The 18,842-nt window shown below is 48.2% G+C and overlaps 1 protein-coding gene across 1 annotated transcript in view; it reads left to right on the forward strand.

Annotated features, from left to right (window-relative positions):
* The first annotated feature begins 383 nt into the window (after positions 1-383).
* The window catches only part of LOC126095046 (eye-specific diacylglycerol kinase), a 1,048,134-nt gene continuing 1,029,675 nt past the window's right edge, over positions 384-18,842 (forward strand). Inside the window, exon 1 of the mRNA XM_049909722.1 lies at positions 384-868. Within this exon, the coding sequence (XP_049765679.1) occupies positions 804-868 (65 nt within the window). The 5' untranslated portion in view covers positions 384-803. The remainder of the gene's footprint in view (positions 869-18,842) is intronic.

Raw genomic sequence — 18,842 nt, forward strand, 5'->3', positions numbered from 1 at the left:
TGGCGGGCCAGCGCTCCAAGAGCTTCGACTCTGGCGGCGCGCAGCCCGACGCGGACGCGCCCGTCGCGCACCTCGAGGTGCCGGCGGCCAGGCGCTTCGTGCGGCGCCGCTCCTCGGGCGACCGCGCGCCGCCCGCCTGCGTGCACTGCGTCTACGCCGAGGAGTGGGCGCGCCGCGCGCGCACCGCGCATCGCCTCTCCGCCGGCGGCAGCGGGGGCGGCGGGGGCGGCAGCCGCTCGCTCAGCCTCAGCTCCTCCTCCAGCGGCGCCGAAGACGCCGACGCCGAGGACGGCCCCGAAGACGACGACGACGACGACGACGAGCCGGCGTCGCCGCTGCCGCCGCCCAGCCCGACGCCGTGCAGCATCACCGTGACGCTGTCGCCCACCGCCGCCCCCGACGACGGAGAGTGCCCCCCGTCCCCGTTTGGAGACCCCGACGCGCCCCCCTGCTACTCCAGGCGGCGCTCCGTCGCGTCGCCCAAGCTCGCGCGCCAGGAGGCGTTCGTGGTCGTGGAGCCGGGCAGCAACTCGCTGGAGAACGTGTCGGACGTGACGTCGGAGGGCAGCGACGCGCCGCCCGCGCTGGTGGTCAGCGACATCTACCTGGCGGTGCCCGAGCTGAAGCGCGACCGCGCCGCCTCTGTGGACTCGTGCTTCTCCAAGGTGCCGTCGGCGGGCAAGGCGGAGGAGATCCCGCCCGACTGCCTGCTGCTGCTCGAGCCGCCCGCCGTGGCGCTGCGGTCGCGCTCGGTGGACATCGTGCTGCCCACGGACGCGCAGGCTCACTACAAGGCGCTCGCCATGTCTACCGGCGCGCCGCCGCCCCCGCCTCCCGCCCCCGCGCTCACCGTCATCGCCGGCAGGGGGTGAGCCTACTCCCCACTTCACCACCTTTTTCTTCTTTTCACACTTTGCATGCTTCTGATAGCCCTTCCCAACATACGCTATCAGATCGAGCGTACGGTCAACATGAAGTGGGACAGCTCAACTCTGCTGGGGACGCGTCCAATGAACTGTCTGAATGTCTCTGCAAGAGTGGCAGCCCATTTTTCCTCAATAATCGAAGCCGGAAAACGTCGTTACGCTGGAAGCTGCGATCTGGAGCGAAGTCAACATTCAAACTTATCGCAAATCTGTTCCATTGGTCTCAGGTTGGACCTTTGGACAGGCCACTCCATTTCAGAAATGTGATACAGGGAGCGAAAGGCTATTTACAATTTGTACAGAAAGCAGATGGCAGAGTCGAGGGTTATGAAAGGGAAGGAGTGGTTGGGAAGGGAGTGAGACAGGGTTGTAGCCTCTCCCCGATGTTATTCAATCTGTATATTGAGCAAGCAATAAAGGAAACAAAAGAAAAGTTCGGAGTAGGTATTAAAATCCATGGAGAAGAAATAAAAACTTGGAGGTTCGCCGATGACAATGTAATTCTGTCAGAGACAGCAAACGACTCCGAAGAGCAGTTGAACGGAATGGACAGCGTCCTGAAAGCAGGGTATAAAATGAACATCAACAAAAGCAAAACGAGGATAACGGAATGTAGTCGAATTAAGTCGGGTGATGCGGAGGGAATTACATTAGGAAATGAGACACTTAGGGTAGTAAAGGAGTTCTGCTATTTGGGGAGCAAAATAACTGATGATGGTCGAAGTAGAGAGGATATAAAATGTAGACTGGCAATGGCAAGGAAAGCGTTTCTGAAGAAGAAAAATTTGTTAACATCGAGTATAGATTTAAATGTCAGGAAGTCGTTTCTGAAAGTATTTGTATGGAGTGTAGCCATGTATGGGACTGAAACGTGGACGATAAATAGTTTAGACAAGAAGAGAATAGAAGCTTCTGAAATGTGGTGCTACAGAAGAATGCTGATGATTAGATGGGTAGATCACATAACTAATGAGGAGATTTTGAATAGAATTGGGGAGAAGAGGAGTTTGTGGCACAACTTGACAAGAAGAAGGGATCGGTTGGTAGCACATGTTATGAGGCATCAGCGGATCACAAATTTACTATTGGAGGGCAGCGTGGAGGGTAAAAATCGTTGAGGGAGACCAAGAGATGAATACACTAAGCAGATTCAGAGGGATGTAGGTTGCAGTAGGTACTGGGAGATGAATAAGCTTGCACAGGATAGAGAAGCATGGAGAGATGCATCAAAGCAGTCTCAGGACTGAAGACCACAACAACAACAACAACGTCATGACAAGTAACGTTCTCTGACATTCGCCCAGCCCAGACCGTTCCACCTGATTGCCACAGGACATTACACGATTCATCTCTCCAAATCACTCGTTTCCACTCATCCCGCTCTTTACATCACCTCAAGCGTCGCTTAGTTAGCAGTGACTACAGAAACATGTGGCTTATCCGAATGAGACAAAAGTCGGTAGATGTGATCTACATGCACAGACAATAACATTTCAGAAAAGATGGATGATTTATTCAAGACAATTGAGCAGGTCAGTAGCGCGTTGACGCAACTCTGGCCCTTATGCAAGCAGTTATTCGGTGTAGCAACAGAGCTGTTTGATGACCTCGTGAGGAATGTCGTGCCATTCCAGCTGGGGCGTTAAATCGTCAAAGTCCCGAGCTGGCTGGAAGGCTTTGGCCATAACGTTGCAAATGTTCTCAATAGGGGAGACAACCGGTGACCTTGCTAGCCGAGGTAGGCTTTGGCAAGCACGAAGACAGGCCGTAGAATCTCTCACCGTACGTGGTGGGGCATTACCTTCCTGAAATGTAAACCCAGGCTTGCTTGCCGTGAAGGACAACAAAACGTGGCGTAGAATATCGTCAACATACCACCGTGCTGTAAGGATACCGCGGATATCGACCAAAGGGGTTCTACTATTAAACGGAATGGCACCACAGAGCATACCTCAAGGTTGTCTGGCCATATGGCGGGTGACAGTCAGGTTGGTATCTCACCATTATCTGGGGCGTTTCCAGACATTCTCCGCTGATCCTCGGGGCTCAGATCGAAGTGGGACTAATCACTGAAGTCAATGCCACTCCGGTCAGTCAGGTTCCAGACCGACTGAACCGTGGTACTACTCAGTTCTTTAGAAAATCAAAATTACTATCTCACCACAGTCATTTAAAGGAAACAGGAAGCCCGGGATCACTGGTGACGGACAAGCTTGTGATTGTTTTACAATTTTAATTTGACTCAAAACAGACTTTGTTATAAACTTCAATTCGGACATTTGCCCTCTTACTGATGCAATATACAAATCTTCACTTTAACTGAATTACATGAACACGAATAAGAATCATATTTTGCGTCCGCAACCATAATCATATATAGTAGGCAGGGTCAATAATTGTAAACAATCGTTCTTGTTTAACCATATCTCAAAAGACTAGTAACACTATACATTTCCAACCCAAAGTTACGTCGGCCGGAGTGGCCGAGCGGTTCTAGGCGCTACAGTCCGGAGCCGCGCGACCGCTACGGTCGCAGGTTCGAATCCTGCCTCGGGCATGGATGTGTGTGTTGTCCTTAGGTTAATTAGGTTTAAGTAGTTCTAAGTTCTAGGGGACTGATGACCACAGCAGTTAAGTCCCACAGTGCTCGGAGCCAACCCAAAGTTACACCACCACATAATACCACAACTTAATTAAAAAAAAAAAAAAACAAAGGTCTTATAGCTTAATAAAACTAAACTGCCCACATAAAGGTCCACAGTGAAACATGCTTATACTAAAATTGCACAGTGGGCCAGCAAAGGTCGCAAAACTGGCACACAGGAAAAACAACAAGTTACACATTCATTAAAGATACACAAATGATCAACATAAGTATTAAATACAGGGTGTTTCAAAAATGACCGGTATATTTGAAACGGCAATAAAAACTAAACGAGCAGCGATAGAAACACACCGTTTGTTGCAATATGCTTGGGACAACAGTACATTTTCAGGCGGACAAACTTTCGAAATTTCAGTAGTTACAATTTTCAACAACAGATGGCGCTGCAAGTGATGTGAAAGATATAGAAGACAACGCAGTCTGTGGGTGCGCCATTCTGTACGTCGTCTTTCTGCTGTAAGCGTCTGCTGTTCACAACGTGCAAGTGTGCTGTAAACAACATGGTTTATTCCTTAGAACAGAGGATTTTTCTGGTGTTGGAATTCCACCGCCTAGAACACAGTGTTGTTGCAACAAGACGAAGTTTTCAACGAAGGTTTAATGTAACCAAAGGACCGAAAAGCGATACAATAAAGGATCTGTTTGAAAAATTTCAATGGACAGGGAACGTGACGGATGAACGTGCTGGAAAGGTAGGGCGACCGCGTACGGCAACCACAGAGGGCAACGCGCAGCTAGTGCAGCAGGTGATCCGACAGCGGCCTCGGGTTTCCGTTCGTCGTGTTGCAGCTGCGGTCCAAATGACGCCAACGTCCACGTATCGTCTCATGCGCCAGAGTTTACACCTCTATCCATACAAAATTCAAACGCGGCAACCCGTCTCACACGGAGCAAGATTCGCTGTAAGTTTCCTTGCTGGCTCGCGCGGCGGCTACCTTGCGGACTCCGTCGTCTGTTAGCGGGCTACCTTGCTGGGAACCTTGTAAGATTTCCAGGGTAGGTCCGGTGCTATTTTTCTTGCAAGGTTCCCTGCGTGCTACCTGAGTTGGCCAATCGTGAGGCGTTTCGTTTGTGACGTCAGACGCGGAAAGCTTGGGCGGGAAGCCTTTGTTGATAGTCGCTTTTCTGCTGTTGTGAGGTGCGGTAGGAAGTTCTTATAATTATTAAATAATGGCACCGCAGTGGTCCAAGCAAGCGATTGAAGCATTGATATGTACTTATAGGGAACAACAGTGTCTATACGTTCTGAAAAGCGCAAACTATTATAATAAACACTTGCGTGCAGAGGCACTCGAAAGAGTTGCAAATACCAATACATCCATTCGTATAAAATTTGCAAAGGATGTACGATCTTCTATCCTATATTTATAAAATCAAACAGTAATGAAATGGTGATACTTTTCAAACAAAAGTACGTGTTATGCGAATTAACCTCAACTCTTTATGAAGCATGGAGAGCACACCTTTTCCAGCGTTTCTCCTCTTAATCCAGTTATTCATCTATTCTTTCTTTCTTCTTCTCTCATGCATTTCTGCATTGTTTAGCACCAAAACAGCTAATAACGCCAGTTTGCTCTGAACATCTGTACCTGAAGCAGCCATCTTCGTTCGATACAACATGCAGCCGATCTTGCACCGTGGGAGAGCTTCGGCATGGAAGATAGTCGCCTCCTTCCCCTGCAAGCCGGCAGGCATGCACGCCACCTCGCAAACTTGCGCCGAACCTTGCTCCGTGTGAGACGGGCTTTAGGGACGCAGGCTTGTTTTCACACAAGTTGGCACGTTGAACGCCGACCGGAGACCCTCGCGTCACACGTTCACCCGGAAAACCGCGGGGGGCAGCAGTCAAAGATAGCGAGACAGCCGAATATCGACCACAGCGATGCAAGTAGCACACCCTAGCGCCAGCCTCCACGGCTCACCGACACTACTACAAACTGGCATGTTCGTATAGAGAGGTCGATGACAGTCGGCGCAAGCGACGCAGTGAGTTCCCTTTCTGCGACGAGCCTTTTAATGATCCTTCTGGTCACTGAAGCACCAGTTGCACGTCAGATCGAATCCAGGGCTCTGACTGCCTCTCTGACGATGCTTGTTCTTTACGTTCTGTCGTCTCCCCAGGTCGACCATTCCTTCTTGATGCTGTGCTCAGCCATGGTTCATACATTCCTGCAAACAACGTCGAATAGTGGAATCGCTGCTGTTCAAATATAGAGCGATTCGTCGATTGCTCCAACCGGCGTCTTTGACCCCAGCTACACGCCCTCCCTCACATACTGAATATGCCTATATTGTTCACGCGCCTCTCTGCGAGGCACGGTTACTGTTCAAGTCACTACATGGAATTACACTACTGGCCATTAAAATTGACACACCAAGAAGAAATGCAGATGATAAACGGGTATTCATTGGACCAATATACACTCCTGGAAATTGAAATAAGAACACCGTGAATTCATTGTCCCAGGAAGGGGAAACTTTATTGACACATTCCTGGGGTCAGATACATCACATGATCACACTGACAGAACCACAGGCACATAGACACAGGCAACAGAGCATGCACAATGTCGGCACTAGTACAGTGTATATCCACCTTTCGCAGCAATGCAGGCTGCTATTCTCCCATGGAGACGATCGTAGAGATGCTGGATGTAGTCCTGTGGAACGGCTTGCCATGCCATTTCCACCTGGCGCCTCAGTTGGACCAGCGTTCGTGCTGGACGTGCAGACCGCGTGAGACGACGCTTCATCCAGTCCCAAACATGCTCAATGGGGGACAGATCCGGAGATCTTACTGGCCAGGGTAGTTGACTTACACCTTGTAGAGCACGTTGGGTGGCACGGGATACATGCGGACGTGCATTGTCCTGTTGGAACAGCAAGTTCCCTTGCCGGTCTAGGAATGGTAGAACGATGGGTTCGATGACGGTTTGGATGTACCGTGCACTATTCAGTGTCCCCTCGACGATCACCAGTGGTGTACGGCCAGTGTAGGAGATCGCTCCCCACACCATGATGCCGGGTGTTGGCCCTGTGTGCCTCGGTCGTATGCAGTCCTGATTGTGGCGCTCACCTGCACGGCGCCAAACACGCATACGACCATCATTGGCACCAAGGCAGAAGCGACTCTCATCGCTGAAGACGACAAGTCTCCATTCGTCCCTTCATTCACGCCTGTCGCGACACCGCTGGAGGCGGGCTGCACGATGTTGGGGCGTGAGCGGAAGACGGCCTAACGGTGTGCGGGAGAGACGGTTGCGAATGGTCCTCGCCGATACCCCAGGAGCAACAGTGTCCCTAATTTGCTGGGAAGTGGCGGTGCGGTCCCCTACGGCACTGCGTAGGATCCTACGGTCTTGGCGTGCATCCGTGCGTCGCTGCGGTCCGGTCCCAGGTCGACGGGCACGTGCACCTTCCGCCGACCACTGGCGACAACATCGATGTACTGTGGAGACCTCACGCCCCACGTGTTGAGCAATTCGGCGGTACGTCCACCCGGCCTCCCGCATGCCCACTATACGCCCTCGCTCAAAGTCCGTCAACTGCACATACGGTTCACGTCCACGCTGTCGCGGCATGCTACCAGTGTTAAAGACTGCGATGGAGCTCCGTATGCCACGGCAAACTGGCTGACACTGACGGCGGCGGTGCACAAATGCTGCGCAGCTAGCGCCATTCGACGGCCAACACCGCGGTTCCTGGTGTGTCCGCTGTGCCGTGCGTGTGATCATTGCTTGTACAGCCCTCTCGCAGTGTCCGGAGCAAGTATGGTGGGTCTCACACACCGGTGTCAATGTGTATTTTTTCCATTTCCGGGAGTGTATTATACTAGAACTGACTTGTGATTTCATTTTCACGCAATTTGGGTGCATAGATCCTGAGAAATCAGTACCCAGAACAACCGCCTCTGCCCGTAATAACGGCCTTGATACGCCTGGGCATTGAGTCAAACAGAGCTTGGATGGCGTGTACAAATACAGCTGCCCATGCAGCTTCAACACGATACCACAATTCATCAAGAGTAGTGACTGGCGTATTGTGATGAGACAGTTGCTCGGCCACCATTGACCAGACGATTTCAGTTGGTGAGAGATCTGGAGAATGTGCTGGCCAGGGCAGCAGTCGAACATTTTCTGTATCCAGAAAGGCCCGTACAGGACGTGCAACATGCGGTCGTGCATTATCCTGCTCAAATGTAGGGTTTCGCAGGGATCGAATGAAGGGTAGATCCACGGTCGTAACACATGTGAAATGTAACGTCCACTGTTCAAAGTGTCGTCAGTGTGAACAAGAGGTGACCGAGACTTGTAACCAATGGCACCCAATAGCATCTCACCGGGTGATAGGCCAGTATGGCGATGACGAATACACGCTTCCAATGTGCGTTCAACGCGATGTCGCCAAAACACGGATGCGACCATCATGATGCTGGAAACAGAACCTGATTCATCCGAAAAAATGACGTTTTGCCATTCGTGCACCCAGGTTCGTCGTTGAGTACACCATCGCAGACGCTCCTGTCTGTGATGCAGCGTCAAGGGTAACCGCAGCCATGGTCTCCGAGCTGATACTCCATGCTGCTGCAAACGTCGCCGAACTGATGGTTTTTGTCTTGCAAACGTCCCCATCTGTTGACTCAGGGATCGAGACGTGGCTGCACAATCCGTTACAGCCATGCGGATAAGATGACTGTCATCTCGACTGCTAGTGATACGAGGCCGTTGGGATCCAGCACGGCGTTCCGTATTACCCTCCTGAACCTACCGATTCCATATTCTGCTAACAGTCATCGGATCTTGACCAACTCGAGCAGCGCCGGCCGCGGTGGTCTAGCGGTTCTAGGCGCTCATTCCGGAAACGGGGGACTGCTACGGTCGCAGGTTCGAATCCTGCCTCGGGCATGGATGTGTGTGATTTCCTTAGGTTAGTTAGGTTTAAGTAGTTCTAAGTTCTAGGGGACTGATGACGACAGAAGTTAAGTCCCATAGTGCTCAGAGCCATTTGAACCATTTGAACCAACTCGAGCAGCAATGTCGCCATACGATAAACCGCAATCGCGAGAGGCTACAATCCGACCTCTCTCAAAGTCGGAAACATGATGGTACGCATTTCTCCTCCTTACAGGAGGCATCACAACAACGTTTCACGAGGCAACGCCGGTCAACTGCTGTTTGTGTATGAGAAATCGGTTGGAAACGTTCCTCATGCCAGCACGTTGTAGGTATTGCCACCGGCGCCAACCTTGCGTGAATGCTCTGAAAAGCTAATCATTTGCATATCACAGCATCTTCTTCGTGTCGGTTAAATTTCGCTTCTGTAAAACGTCATCTTCGTGGTGTAGCAATTTTAATGGCCAGTAGTGTAAATTCGCAGAGATTTTATGGCATTGTATCGCCACGTCCCCTGTTTACTATCCTTAGCAGCTGGGCGGTGAAATTGCTCTGCAGCCTCGCACATTCCTCCGTCGGTCGCCAAAGTTTAGTGCGTCACTCGTGGTCTCGCGATCGCGTTCTCGCTTCCCGAGCACGGGGTCCAGGTTTCGAATCCCGGCGGGGTCAGGGATTTTCACCTGCCTCGAGATGACTGGGTGTTTGTGTTGTCCTCAACATTTCCTCATCATTCATGAAAGTGGGGAGACTGGACTGAGCAAACTTTGGGAATTTGTAAGAGCGCTGATAACCGCGGAGTTGAGCGTCCCACAAACCAAACATCATCATCACCGCCAAAGTTTATAATTTTGCATTTTCCCTCGATACCTTGTAACCTCCCCGCAAGAATGAAAGAAAATAAATGGAACCAAGTGTAACCTTCCCCGAAATATATTTTGAAAGGACAATAATTAAATGTTAATGGGAATCGTGTTAAACGTAACCTCCCAGCAAATTCTTACAAGACAATACAAATGTTAATGTGAATAAAGTGTGATTTCCCAGCAAAAATAAAAAGAAAAGTCTATGATAATGAAAACGTGCCAAAAGTTATTTCCCCACAAGATTACTCAATAATAATGACCCAAATGTTGTTGATCTCCCACAAAACATCGTTAAATTGAAATAAAAGCGACTGTACCTTCGCTACAAAAATATTGAAAAATAATAGCCCAATGTAAACTCGACACAAAAATTGAGAAATGAACATTCAATTGTAGTGATTTTTTTCTTTTTACTAACGATTGCTTTGAAAACAGAATTATTATTGGGGCATTTCTTGAACAAATTAATTACAATTACAATACATTATTAGCTGAGCGCAATGCTGCTTCATTACCTTATTTAACAATATACCTCGTCCTGAATCGTGACCAGAGACCCATGTCGACCCCCGCCGACTCCTCACACACTACTGTACTGACTACTACTACTCTCGAACTGCTAACTCGCAACTGAAATACATGCTCTCGCGACTCGCTACGTACCACAACTGCTCCTGCCGGCTCGCTACACGCAACTGCACTCTCGCGCGGTCAAGCGCAGACTAGCAACGATAAATAACTCTCTGGTCAGAGATTCTGTCATGCCTCGCCATTGCTCCTACTGAATACATACGCGTTTCAACCTTTATCAGTATTGATTTGTGACCAGTTTGCATAACTCCTTCGTGGTTCGTCGTTTAGTGCTTGTGTGTGTGTGTGTGTGTGTGTGTGTGTGTATGTAACAGTCCTGTAGTATACAGTGACGTTGCAGGATTAGAAAATTGCAGCGAAATGCAGGAAGATCTGCAGCGGATAGGCACTTGGTGCAGGGAGTGGCAACTGACCCTTAACATAGACAAATGTAATGTATTGCGCCGGCCGAGCGGTTCTAGGCGCTTCAGTGTGGAACCTCGCGACCGCTACGGTCGCAGGTTCGAATCCGGCCTCGCGCATGGATGTGTGTGTTGCCCTTAGGTTAGTTAGGTTTAAGTAGTACTAAGTTCTGGCGGACTGATGACCTCAGATGTTAAGTCCCATAGTGCTCAGAGCCATTTGTAATATATTCCGAATTCATAGAAAGAAGGATCCTTTGTTGTATGGTTATATGATACCGGAACAAACACTGGTAGCAGTTACTTCTGTAAAATATGTGGGAGTATGCGTACGGAACGATTTGAAGTGGAATGATCATATAAAATTAATTGTTGGTAAGGCGGGTGCCAGGTTGAGATTCATTGGGAGAGTCCTTAGAAAATTTAGTCCATCAACAAACGAGTTGGCTTTCAAAACACTCGTTCGACCTATAATTGAGTATTGCTCATCAGTGTGGGATCCGTACCAGATCGGGTTGATAGAGGAGATCCAAAGAAGAGCGGCGCGTTTCGTCACGGGGTTATTTGGTAAGCGTGATAGCGTTACGGAGATGTTTAACAAACTCAAGTGACAGACTCTGCAAGAGAGGTGCTCTACATCGCGGTGTAGCTTGCTGTCCAGGTTTCGAGAGGGTGCGTTTCTGGTTGAGGTATCGATTATATTGCTTCCCCCTACTTATGCCTCCCGAGGAGATCACGAATGTAGAATTAGAGATTCGAGCGCGCACGGAGGCTTTCCGGCAGTCGTTCTTCCCGCGAACCATACACGACTGGAACAGGAAAAGGAGGTAATGACAGTGGCACGTAAAGTGCCGTCCACCACACAGCGATGGGTGGCTTTCGGAGTACACATGTAGGTGTAGATGTAGAACACATTCCTTGGGGGTGCTGTATTCTTTTCCGGCAGTGAATAAATTGTGAGACTCTCGTTACGTGTAACATCGCGTGTTGTTTACAACAGTAGATCGAGTGACAGCACGCGGAGGAACGAAGAAATCCGAACCGTATGTTGCCTCTGCCGTACGCGGCTCGGGATGAGGCTGCTTTCCGTCCCTTTACTGCGGCGCAGTCGCGTTTAATCTGGCGCGCACGCCTCAGCTGTGTGCGGGGGAGGGCCGCCATTTTTCATCACCCTGCCTTCCCGCTACCGGAGCCCTTCCGCAGGTGCGCGGCTGTCGATATTCGCGGGTTTTAGGGCCCCATAAACCCGCGCGGCCGTCACAATGGCTGCCGCCACGCCACGGCGAGGCTCGCCCGCCCGGATGAATGGCTCCCGCGTTTTGTTCCGAGGGCGCCAACTGTTTCTCTCCCCGGCCTAAACAACAGGTGGCCTTTGTCTCCGAGCTGCTGCCGAGTTTTACGAGTTCTGCTACTACTGCTGGTCCCGGAGACCGTAGCGAAACGCGAGGGGCCTGTAGAGCATCCACAGCTGGTGCTGCACTGCCGCTTGACCCTCGTCGTGAATAAATGTAACTTATTTCGGATAAATAGGCGGAGAGATCAGTCACTCACTGTTCCACTACACTATTGGCGATGAACCGTTACGAACAACTGAGATCATAGAAGGTTCACGAGATAAGCTAACGATTCCTTATGAATATATTACGTTAGTGCACAAGTTCTTAGTCTTTGTTTCGCATGTTAGTATCCCGGTTTCTATGAGTTTATTTATTGAATTTTTAATTTGTAGTTCACTATTGGTATTTGACTGTCAATAAAATTCTTCTGGGCTGTTGACCGCAATGGCCGCGCGGGATTAGGCGAGCGGTCTGGGGCGCTGTAGTCATGGATTGTGCGGCTGGTCCCGGCGGAGGTTCGAGTCCTTCCTCGGGCATGGGTGTGTGTGTTTCTCCTTAGGATACTTTTAGGTTATGTAATGTGTAAGCTTAGGGACTAATGACCTTAGCAGTTAAGTCCCATTAGATTTCACACACATTTGAACATTTTTTTTTTTGACCGCAGTATCAATATACAGGGTGGTCCATTGATAATGACCGGGCCAAATATCTCACGAAATAAGCATCAAACGAAAAAACCACAAAGAACGAAACTCGTCTAGCTTGAAGGGGGAAACCAGATGGCGTTATGGTTGGCCTGCTAGATGGCGCTGCCATAGGTCAAACGGATATCAACTGCGTTTTTTAAAACAGGAACCCCCATTTTTATTATATATTTGTGTAGTACGTAAAGAAATATGAATGTTTCACTTGGACCACTTTTTTCCCTTTGTGATAGATGGCGCTTTAATAGAAGTACGTGGTATCACATAATATTCCGCCAGTGCGGACGGTATTTGCTTCGTGACACATTACCCGTGTTAAAATGGACCATTTATCAATTGCGGAAACGGACGATATCGTGTTGATGTATGGCTATTGTGATCAAAATGCCCAACGGGCGTGTACTATGTATGCTGCTCGGTATCCTGGACGACATCATCAAAGTGTCCGGACCGTTCGCCGGATAGTTACGTTATTTAAGAAAACAGGAAGCGTTCAGCCACATGTGAAACGTCAACCACGACCTGCAACAAATCATGATGCCCAAGTAGGTGCTTTAGCTGCTGTCGCGACTAATCCTTACATCAGTAGCAGACAAATTGCGCGAGAATCGGGAATCTCATAAAGGTCGGTGTTGAGAATGCCACATCAACATCGATTGCACCCGTACCATATTTCTATGCAGCAGGAATTGCATGGCGACGACTCTGAACGTCGTGTACAGTTCTGCCACTGGGCAGAAGAGAAATTACGGGACGATGACAGATTTTTCGCACGCGTTCTATTTAGCGACGAAGCGTCATTCACCAACAGCGGGAACGTAAACCGGCATAATATGCACTATTGGGCAACGGAAAATCCACGATGGGTGCGATAAGTGGAACATCAGCGACCTTGGCGGGTTAATGTATGGTGCAGCATTATGGGAGGAAGGATAATTGGCCCCCATTTTATCGACGGCAATCTAAATGGTGCAATGAAATTTGCTGACAGATTAAAACTGTGTGCCGGACCGAGACTCGAACTCGGGTCTCGAGTTCGAGTCTCGGTCCGGCACACAGTTTTAATCTGCCAGGAAGTTTCATATCGGCGCACACTCCGCTGCAGAGTGAACATCTCATTCATAAATGGTGCAATGTATGCTGATTTCCTACGTAATGTTCTACCGATGTTACCACAAGATGTTTCACTGCATGGCAGAATGGCGATGTACTTCCAACATGATGGATGTCCGGCTCATAGCTCGCATGCGGTTGAAGGAGTACTGAATAGCATATTTCATGACAGGTGGATTGGTCGTCCAAGCTCCATACCATGGCCCCCACGTTCACCGGATCTGACGTCCCCGGATTTCTTTCTGTGGGGAAAGTTGAAGGATATTTGCAATCGTGATCCACCGACAACGCCTGACAACATCCGTCAGCGCATTGTCAATGCATGTGCGAACATTACGGAAGGCGAACTACTCGCTGTTGAGAGGAATGTCGTTACACGTATAGCGAAATGCATTGAGGTTGACCGACAACATTTTGAGCATTTATTGCATTAATATGGTACTTACAGGTAATCACGCTGTAACAGCATACGTTCTCAGAAATGATAAGTTCACAAAGGTCATGTATCACATTGGAATAATCTAAATAAAATGTTAAAACGTACCAAAGTTCTGTATTTTAATTTAAAAAACCTACCTGTTACCAACTGTTCGTCTAAAATTGTGAGCCATATGTTTGTGACTATTACAGCGCCCTCTATCACAAAGCGAAAAAAATGGTCCAACTAAAACATTCATATCTCTTTACGTACAACACGAATATTAAATAAAAACTGGGGGGGTTCCTATTTTTAAAAAACGCAGTTGATATCCGTTTGACCTATTGCAGCAGCATCTAGCAGGCCAACCATAGCGCCATCTGGTTTCCCCCTTCAAGCTAGACGAGTTTCTTTCTTTGTAGTTTTTTTCGTTTGACGCTTATTTCGTGAGACATTTGGCCCTGTCACTATCAATGGACCACTCTGTATAGTAGGTTAGTGAACAAGTTCTTAGTGTTTGTTTTGCATATTGGTATCCCGGTTGCTATGGGTTTATTTATCGATTTTTTTTATTTGTAGTTCACTATTGCTATTTGACTGTCAATAAAATTCTTCTGGGCTGTTGACCGCAATGTCAATATATAACATTGTCTGACGTTTCGGCTGCTGTTGGCAATAGTCTTCCTCAGGGCTTTGTGCTGGGCTCAGCAACAGTGACCGAAAATGTTGACAATGCGGTCAACTGGCCAGAACAATTTTACTGACAGTGATTGACAATGCGGTCAACTGGCCAGAACAATTTTACTGACAGTGACAACAGCAGCGGAGGCCTACGTTTACATGTTGCCGTGTTAGTATACGTATTGTTACTTCGCCATTTATAGATAGTGAGAGGAGCCGTGGACGCCAGAAAATAGACTGCAAAGTGGAGAAATCGGAGCATTTCCGACATATTCTTCTGCTTGAGATCAATTGAGCGGTGATAGCGGCAGAAGCTGCCAGAAACGTTTCCGCCGTGTATGGGGATAATGCCAGTGGACAGAGCACGGCAAGAAAATGGTTTTCTCGTTTAAGGAGGATCGTTTTGACATTAGCGACTAATCACGTTCAGTAGGACCTTCGAGGTTTGGTGAATATCTTTTAAACGCGTTAATTCACAATGATCCACGTCATTGTACTCGAGAACTGACAAATGTGATGAAGTGTGGTCATTCCAACATCATGCGACATTTGCATGGAATGGGGGAGGTTAAAAAATCGTGCGTATGGGTACCGCATGCTCTAAGCCAAAGTCACAAAAATAAGCGGGTAGCCAGATACGCAGCCGGCCACTGTGGCCGAGCGGTTCTTGGGGCTTCAGTCCGGAACCGCGCGACCGCTACGGTCGCAGGTTCGAATCCTGCCTCGGGCATGGATGTGTGTGATGTAGTCTCCTATAGATTTCTCTTTTTTAAGTTGTATATACACTTCTGGAAATTGAAATAAGAACACCGTGAATTCATTGTCCCAGGAAGGGGAAACTTTATTGACACATTCCTGGGGTCAGATACATCACATGATCACACTGACAGAACCACAGGCACATAGACACAGGCAACAGAGCATGCACAATGTCGGCACTAGTACAGTGTATATCCACCTTTCGCAGCAATGCAGGCTGCTATTCTCCCATGGAGACGATCGTAGAGATGCTGGATGTAGTCCTGTGGAACGGCTTGCCATGCCATTTCCACCTGGCGCCTCAGTTGGACCATCGTTCGTGCTGGACGTGCAGACCGCGTGAGACGACGCTTCATCCAGTCCCAAACATGCTCAATGGGGGACATATCCGGAGATCTTGCTGGCCAGGGTAGTTGACTTACACCTTCTAGAGCACGTTGGGTGGCACGGGATACATGCGGACGTGCATTGTCCTGTTGGAACAGCAAGTTCCCTTTCCGGTCTAGGAATGGTAGAACGATGGGTTCGATGACGGTTTGGATGTACCGTGCACTATTCAGTGTCCCCTCGACGATCACCAGTGGTGTACGGCCAGTGTAGGAGATCGCTCCCCACACCATGATGCCGGGTGTAGGCCCTGTGTACCTCGGTCGTATTTATTTATTGCCAAATTATAGACCTGTTACCTGATGTTTAAAACAGGTCGTACATCTTACAATTTTCGATTTTCATCTTTTTACAGTTTTCTTTTCTTTTGTTTTATCTACAACATTTACAAAGAATGATTCAAAATAACAATAATTTGAGGTTGAAATATAAATAAAATTTTGTTGTTTTTAAGAAGAATATAAAAAGAAGATAGGATAGATGAGAGATTTGTTAGTACCATCACCGAGTGTGACTGACGGTGAATACCTCGGAATGATTTCATCGAGCCGTTGACCGCCAGTCACACAGACACACACAAATGGTTATTAGTAGAGAAATAATTTTCCTTATCCTATTTGTTACTAATCCTATGTATTAACTACATTAGGTGCGCATCCATATACAGCATTTGGTGTTTTCTTGGCTAGATTGCCAGCAATTTGCTTATTTACATTCACATCTCAGCTTCCTCCTCCTGTTCCTCCTCATTGTCAGTATTTTCGCTGTCGCTATGGGTATCGCTGTCCATCCTCTGGAGATTTCTGTTACGCTGCACATAGGCATGTCTGTGATGTCGTGTCCGAATATACTCTTCATGTGTTGTTTTTGAAATACTGTTTGTCAGTGCGTTTAATTGTGCCCATTGTTCTTCGTCTCTTATTGCTGTGTATATATCTATGTCTGTATCTGTGTAATCTAAGTGTAGTGTATGTCTATTGTTCGCGTATTGCCCGCAGAAAAAGACGGTGTGTTCTGGGGAACCTTCTTCCCCGCATGTGCATGTAGGTGTCTGCCTCAGACTCACGCGGTTTAAGTGCGTGGGATAAGGTCCGTGCCCGGTTAAGAAATGTACCATACCGCGGCTGGGATCGATATGTCTCATTCTCAACCGCTCCCTTATGTCAGGGAGAAAGTCGTGCAGTCTACGTCCCTTATCACTTACATCCCACTCACCTTGCCATGTATCCAAACGCCAACTTTTAAGGTGACGTATCGTCTCTATGGGCACACCGGTTATTGTGTGCACCTTATCTAGTCTCCCCACCTTTAACCAGTACCTTGCAGCTCTGTATTTGATCGTGATATCTATGGGGCATATTCCGAGCACCACACACAGTGCATCCGCTGAGGTGGTACCGAAGGCTCCAGATAGCCTAAGTAGGACACTTCTCTGCCTTCGTCTGACGGATGCTTTGTTGGTGACCACGTCAAGTCTATGTGCCCACGTGCTAGCTGCAAAGCTGAGTACTGATTCGAAGAGCGCACAGTGGTATGTACGTATGACTGGTAGAGGTAGTCTGTACTGTTTTGAATTTAGCCTCACCAGTTTGTGGAGTATTTTTTCTGCTTTGTCTGTTGTTAGCCTTATGTGTTCGTGGAAATTCAATTTTTCATCTATGTGTACCCCAAGATAGCGCGTAATGCGTGCTCGTTTGATGTTTGTGTCCCCAATTTTAACCGAAGGATTCCTTTGGAGTGATCCTTTCAGTAAAGTGTATGTTGTTTTGTTTTCGGCTATCCTGAGTTTGTTGTTGTGACACCACTGAGTAATTGTTTGTAGTAATCCACTGGCTTTCTCTTCTAACTGGGCTCTGTTGTTTGCAGTGACTACAACTAATAGGTCATCTGCGTAGGCGACAATTCCGTCTGACCTGTCATCCCCATCCAGAAGTTGTAGGAGGGGTTCGATTGTTATGTCCCAGAAGATGGGGCCGCAGATCGACCCTTGAGGACAGCCTTTGGTAATTCTTTTAATTACTTTCCGACTGTCCATCTGCCATTCGACTATTCGGTCTTTACAGTAGTCCAGAAAACTGTTGTACAGTGATTGCGGTACCTCCAGATGTCTTAGCCTCTGAAACAGTGCTGGCCACCAAAGATTATCAAATGCTCCGGCAATGTCAATCATTATTGCCATGGCGTATTTCTGTTTTGTGGTGTTAACTATGTGCAGGGCCTGGTTGATGGCATCATCTATTGATCTGCCAGATCTGAAGCCGAACTGGTGTTGGCTCATACCCCTGAGAGCTCTGTGTGTTTGCAGGCGCTTACACAGTAGCTTCTCCTGAATCTTTGCTAGGGTGTTTATTAGGCATATTGGCCTGTAAGTCTTTGGATCTGAAGGATCCCTGTCCGCTGATTTCTTAATAATGACTGCTTTGGAGGTTTTCCATACTGTAGGTACCCTGCCCAGCCGTAAGGCATCGTTCAGTAACGTTGTTAGGAACGGGGTGATCTGCGGTGCTAGTTTTTTCAGTGTTTCCGAGTGGATACCATCTGGTCCAGGTGCTTTTTTGTTTTTGAGCTCTGAGATTGCTAGCGCAACCTCTTCTTGCGCAAAAGGACAGGTGACAGTTGCAGTGTTGTATGGTGTGTGTAGGTTTTCTCTTAATGTTGCATGATATTGTGTGTCTGTATCGATAACGTCGTCAGGGAGCAGTTTATACAGCAGAAACTCCGCTGTATTCCTCCATCTCCTCGTCATCGTGCCGTCATCCTGCCTTAGCGTTCCCAGAACTAGTGGGGTTTTTATCTTCTCTGTCAGTATTTTGTATGGTTCCCCCCATATATTTTGCTCTGTTTGTGTTGTTACAAATAGCTCCCATTGTTGTCTACGCGTGTTGTATAGGGTCTGTCTGTATAAGTCTTGTGCATGCCTATATGCTTCAAGTCTTATTCGCCGGTCCCTATCTGCTATCGCCCTTTGATATAATTTTCGTTTGCGTCTTGCGTCTTGTTTGAGTCTCGTAAGTTCGTTGGTCCATGGTATTAATGAGCAATTTGTGTTCTTTGCTGTCGGTATTGATGTGTTTTGTGCATGTTGTATCACCTGTGTTAACTTGT

This window comes from Schistocerca cancellata, chromosome 8 (assembly GCF_023864275.1).
Source record: "Schistocerca cancellata isolate TAMUIC-IGC-003103 chromosome 8, iqSchCanc2.1, whole genome shotgun sequence".
In the NCBI taxonomy this organism is placed as follows: domain Eukaryota; kingdom Metazoa; phylum Arthropoda; class Insecta; order Orthoptera; family Acrididae; genus Schistocerca; species Schistocerca cancellata.